The sequence below is a fragment of the Psammomys obesus genome, unplaced genomic scaffold (genome assembly GCF_907164565.1).
Source record: "Psammomys obesus unplaced genomic scaffold, mPsaObe1.curated_primary_1811, whole genome shotgun sequence".
Taxonomy (NCBI): domain Eukaryota; kingdom Metazoa; phylum Chordata; class Mammalia; order Rodentia; family Muridae; genus Psammomys; species Psammomys obesus.
Genome location: NW_026595981.1, coordinates 20,314,450 through 20,319,830, shown reverse-complemented (window position 1 = coordinate 20,319,830; position 5,381 = coordinate 20,314,450). Strand labels below are relative to the sequence as shown.

At 48.9% G+C, this 5,381-nt stretch overlaps 1 protein-coding gene across 1 annotated transcript in view; it reads right to left on the bottom strand.

Annotated features, from left to right (window-relative positions):
- The window catches only part of Ttll6 (tubulin tyrosine ligase like 6), a 35,264-nt gene that overhangs the window by 10,600 nt on the left and 19,283 nt on the right, over nt 1–5,381 (bottom strand). Inside the window, exon 12 of the mRNA XM_055619597.1 lies at nt 3,966–4,206. Within this exon, the coding sequence (XP_055475572.1) occupies nt 3,966–4,206 (241 nt within the window). The remainder of the gene's footprint in view (nt 1–3,965; nt 4,207–5,381) is intronic.

The following is a 5,381-nucleotide window of genomic DNA, read 5'->3' as shown; positions in this document are numbered from 1 at the left end:
AAAGAAAGAAAGAAAGAAAGAAAGAAAGAAAGAAAGAAAGAAAGAAAAGAAAAAGGAAAATGGGTGCCACAGATCTTGGGAGTTGGCCATCAGAACTACGTGACTCAAAGGCAGAAGTGATGGCTTATACTATAATCCAAGAAAGTGAAAGGCTGAGGCAGGAGGCTCACAAGCACTGGGCTAGACTGAGGGGAGGAGGAGGAGGATGTGGAGAAGGAGGAAAGAGGAGAAAAAGGGAAGGGGAGAAGGAAGGAAGGAAGGAAGGAAGGAAGGAAGGAAGGAAGGAAGGAAGGAAAGAGGGAAGGAGGGAGGGAGGAGAGAGATGGTTTAGCAGCTAAGACCAGGCCCTGCTCTCGCAGAGGTCTTGTGTTTGGTTCCCAGCATCCACATGGTGCGACCCACAAGCACTTGTAACTCCAGGGCATCAGATGCCCTCTTCTGGCTCCGAGAGGACAGCCCCCATGTGTACCAACCCCATGCTGATGCACACGCATAGACGTAATTAAGAATAAACATAAACGGCTCAGAAGTCATGAGACCTACATCTCTTGCCCTTTGTTAAAGCCTCAGCACCCACATGGCAGCTCACAACCGTCTGTGTCTGAAGGCATCTGAGGGCGTCCAGTGCCCTCTCCTGGCCTCTGTGAGCATAGACATCCACACGGTGCACATACATAAAAGGCAGGCAAAACACTTGTGCACATTTTTTTTAAAAAGTACATAAATCTTTGCCAAGCCCTAGCTGTCCTGGGACTCACTGTGTAGCCCAAGCTGGCCTGGTCCTGGAATTCACAGAGACTCACCTGCCTCTGCCTTCCAAGTGCTGGGAATCAAGGAGGGCACCACCACATATGGCTAAAATACATAAATCTTAAAAAAGAAAAGAGTCAAAGCAAAAAAAAAAAAAATCTTTAGACAGACAGAAAGAAGAGATGAGTAAGAGAAACAGAACAACCTAAAGAACGACCCTGGTCAAACTGGGAGACAGTTTCTGCTCTTAGGAAATTACTGATGTGGTTGGGGAAGACAAAAAGGATAGTGCTGTGTTTACTCCTTTCTGTTAGGGTTCAGAGTTTTATTCTAGAGTCAATGCAGGAAGTGCTTTACCTGGCCCTCTCTTCATGCTTCTATTTATTTTATTTATTTTTGAGACAAAGCCCCACTCTGTATCCTAGACTGGGCTCAAACTTGAGATGATCTGTCTACCACACCTGGTTATCATGCTGACCCAATGTAAATCCCCATTTCTTGTGTGTGTGTGTGTGTGTGTGTGTGTGTGTGTGTGTGTGTGTGGCTTCTAATTTTTTTTTAAAAAGAATTTATTTATTATTTCTACAGTATTCTGTCTGCATGTGTGCCTACATGCCAGAAGAGGGCACCAGATCTCAGTAGAGATGGTTGTGACCCACCATGTGGGTGCTGGGGATTGAACTCAGGACCTCTGGAAGAGCAGACAGTGCTCTTAACCTCTGAGCCATCTCTCTAGGCCAGCTTCTGACTTTTTTGGTTTGTTGTTTGAGACAGGGTTTCTCTGTGTAGCCTTGGCTGTTCTGGACTCACTTCGAGGACCAGGCTGGCCTCAAACTCACAGAGATCCGCCTGCCTCTGCCTCCCCGAGTGCTGGGATCACAGGCGAGCGCCACTGTGCCCAGCGTCCGGCTTCTGATTTTTATTACTGTTTCCGTCACTATTCTTATCTGCGGTACTAGGGACAGAATTTAAGCCCTTGTGCATTCTAGGCAAGTGTTCTACATCAGGGCTACATCTCCAACCTCGATTACCAGTTCGTACTGACAGTCTTACTAAATAAACGCTTTCTGGTGGAGAAAGAGAACTCACTGCTCTCCCAGAGGACTGAACTTTGACTTCCAGCACCCGCGAGGGGGCGTGGGGCAGCCCACAGCCACCCATAGCTTCAGCTCATTGTACACACATGCTCATAGCCACAAAATTAAAATTGATGAACGTGCTCAAGAGACGGCTCGCCAGTTAAGAGAACCGGCTGCTCTTTCAGAGGACCAGGGTTCAATTTCAAGCGCCTGACAGGGCAGCTCATAACCATCTGTAAGGCCAGTTCCAGGGGCTCTGGTGCCCTCTTCTGGCCTTCCAGGGCACTGCACATGCGCACGGTGCAAAGTGGAGACATACATGCAAGTAAAACACTACTACAAATAAAATAAAGACAAAGGCTAACATTTTAAATAATGAAAATAAACTCTTGCTGGGCACAGTGGCGCACGCCTGTGATCCCAGCACTCGGGGAGGCAGAGGCAGGCGGATCTCGGTGAGTTGGAGGCCAGCCTGGTCTACAGAGCAAGTTTAGGACAGCCAGGGCTACACAGAGAAACCCTGTCTTCTGTCTCGAGAAAATTAACCAACCAACCAGCCAACCAAGAAACAAACAAATAAATGCACTCTTATTTTTGTGTGTGCATGTACATGCCTGTTCATGCCACAGAACACTCATGGAGGTCAAAGGACAGCTTCCTGGCACCTTGTGGGATCTGGTGACTGGATTTGGGCCCTTAGGCCTTTGGGTTAAGAACCTCTACCCTAGAAGGCCCCCTCCCTGGGGCATGAGTGTTAATAAAAGCTTTCAGTGGGAATCTGTAATGTCATTACTCCCCCTTCCTCTTCCTCCTCCTCCTCCTCCCCCTCCTTCTTTGAGACAGTCTTATGTAGCCTAGGCTGGTCTCAATGTCCATGAATCCCTTTAACTCGTGGCTTTTCAGACTTTCCTGCTGCATGGATCACAGCTGTGAACTACCAGGCCTGTTTTTCTTTGAACCAGGGTCTCACTTTGTAGCCCTGGCTGGTTTAAAGCTTTCTAGGTAGACTAAGCTGGCTTTGAACCTGTGGTGCTCCTTCTGCCTCTTGCTTTTCAAGTGCTGGGATGACAAGTATGTACTACCAACACCACCTGGTTCCCATTTCACAGGGTTATTCTGTGTCTCTCCTTGCTTGCCCAGGGTACATGAAGTGGCTGAGCGTCAGCCCCGTGAGTCCTGGGAATACAGGCATAAGCCACCGTCCAAGCTAAAATATTCACTAAATTTTCTTATCACAGTAACGTGGGGCACATTTGTGGCGGTCAGAGGACTATTTGCAGCAGTCAGTTGTCTCTTTCTACCATGAGAGCCCAGGCAGCAGGCACATTTAATACGCATTTCCACAAACACTCAGGGGAAGCCTGCGGGCTACTATTACTCAAGACCCTACTACAGGCTGAGACACTGGCAAGCAGGCGGCCGGGTCAGCATATCCGGTAGCAACCTGGTTCCACAGCAGGAGTGAGGGGCAATGGTGGACTTCCGAGCAGCGCCAGTCTCTTCTCTTTTGTACATGACCTACACTGTCAGAGGCACTAAGACTCTGAAGGAGCGATCTGGAGGCCCCCCGGCCCTCCCACACAGGTCCTCTGTCCCGTCATCCTGTCCCTTCTCATTGCAGGGCCGGCCTCTGATGGTAGTGATATAGGCTGTGCAGCTTGAAAGTGTCAACTTGTTGACATTGACAAGGTTCTTTCCGGCTCTGGGATCGGGATTTGTGGCTGTCCCAACTTCAGCCGTAGGCAGGGCAAGGCAAAGTATACCTCGTGGTAAAGGGAGGTCAGTAGTATAGAAGCAGGCCAAGCAAGGGCCACTTTTTTTTTTTAAGTTTTTCGAGGCAGGGTTTTTCTGTGTAGCCTTGGCTGTCCTGGACTTGCTTTGTAGACCAGGCTGGCCTAGAACTCGGAGATCCACCTGCCCCTGTCTCTCAAGTGCTGGGATTACAAGCACGCGCCAGCCATTGTGTCCATTTTGAGGAGAGTCTCGGCTACTGACTTAACTGTCGTCTTTATCAACCCGTCCACCCTCCTACATACTCAACACTCCAGAGAAGTCAAGAGAGGAGCTGACAAAGAACCAACCTGTCCGTGGAACAAGGGAAGGCACCCACCTGACTCCTTTCACATCCTTTCTGACCAGAGACAGACAGTGGTTGTGTGCTTCAGGTCCTGTGTGTCCGGATGCCTTGTAGTACCTGAATGGCTTCTGGTAGGCCGAGGATCCAGACGGGCCTGAGTGGCGACTACCAGAAGGTCACTCAGAGATTGAGCACGGTTGTGAGAACCGTGCAGGAAGACAACGGAGGTTGTATCCATCCTTTTCTTCTTGTTAGAGCTTTGGATGCGGGAGCACCACTCCCTGGACAAGGACAGGTTTTCTGGAAAGGCAAGTCGTCGGCATCATCAGCTGTGATCATCATCCGCCGGCGCGAATTCCTAGGGGAGGCCACCTCCTACCAGGTTCCCAGGACCCCAAAATGGCTAATCGCTCCTTTCTGCCACACAGTTTTTTTTTTATGGCCCAAGCTTGGTACAGACAGTGGGGCTCACATGAACGAGAGGTGGGAATGTTGACCATCAGCACTCTGTGACTCTTGCTCAGTGGGGGTGGAGGCCATCTGGGAACACAGGTCAAGGGAAGTATTAGGTCCTTCTCTCTGTCCAGTGATGGAGACATGGCCTGTGTTTGAGGCCAGCTTGGTCTACAAAGCCTGGGGGCCTGTTCCAACTGGCTCCTCTCTTTCTAATGCTATATAGCTGGGGTCTTCTTGTCATTGTTAGTTTTAGGTATGTTTTTTTTTTGGGGGGGGGAGGATGATTTTTACTTTATTTCTTATGGGTGTTTTGCCTATATGTCTGCCTGTAAATGACGTGTTTGCTTGATGCCCACGGAGGGAATTCAACCTGGGTCAAAACCAGCTGGTGTTCTTAACTACTGAGCCATCTCTCCAACCTCTGCTTTTGTAATGTAAACTACTGCATTATTAGTGTGTATGCCTGTGTATGTGTGTGCACGTGAGGGTCAGTGTGCCACCGCACACATGCGGAGGTCAAAAAAACAATTCTGTGCAGTCAGTTCTCCCTACTCGCTTTTCCTGGTGCAGGTCACCAGGGTTATATGGTAACTGACCTTTTTTCCATCTCACGAGTTCTGTTTTTTTGTTTTGTTTTGTTTTTCCCTTTTGATTTGAGACAGGGTTTCTCTGTGTAGCCCTGTCCTGAACTCGCTTTTGTAGACCGGGCTGATCTCAAACTCACAGAGATCTGCCTGCCTCTGCCTCCTTCCTCCCCTTATTGTCTGTCTGTCTGTTTGTTTGAAACAGAGTCTCACTATGTAGCTCTGGCTGTCCTGGAACTTGCTTTGTAGACCAAGCTGGCCTCAAACTCACAGAGGTCCACCTGTCTCTGCCTCCCCAGTGCTGGGATTAAAGACGTGCAGCAGCAACACCCACCTCATCCCACCCTCAGCTTGCCTATTTATTTATTTATTTATTTGCCTGCTTGTTTATCTATCTATCTATCTATCTATCTATCTATCTATCTATCTATCTAT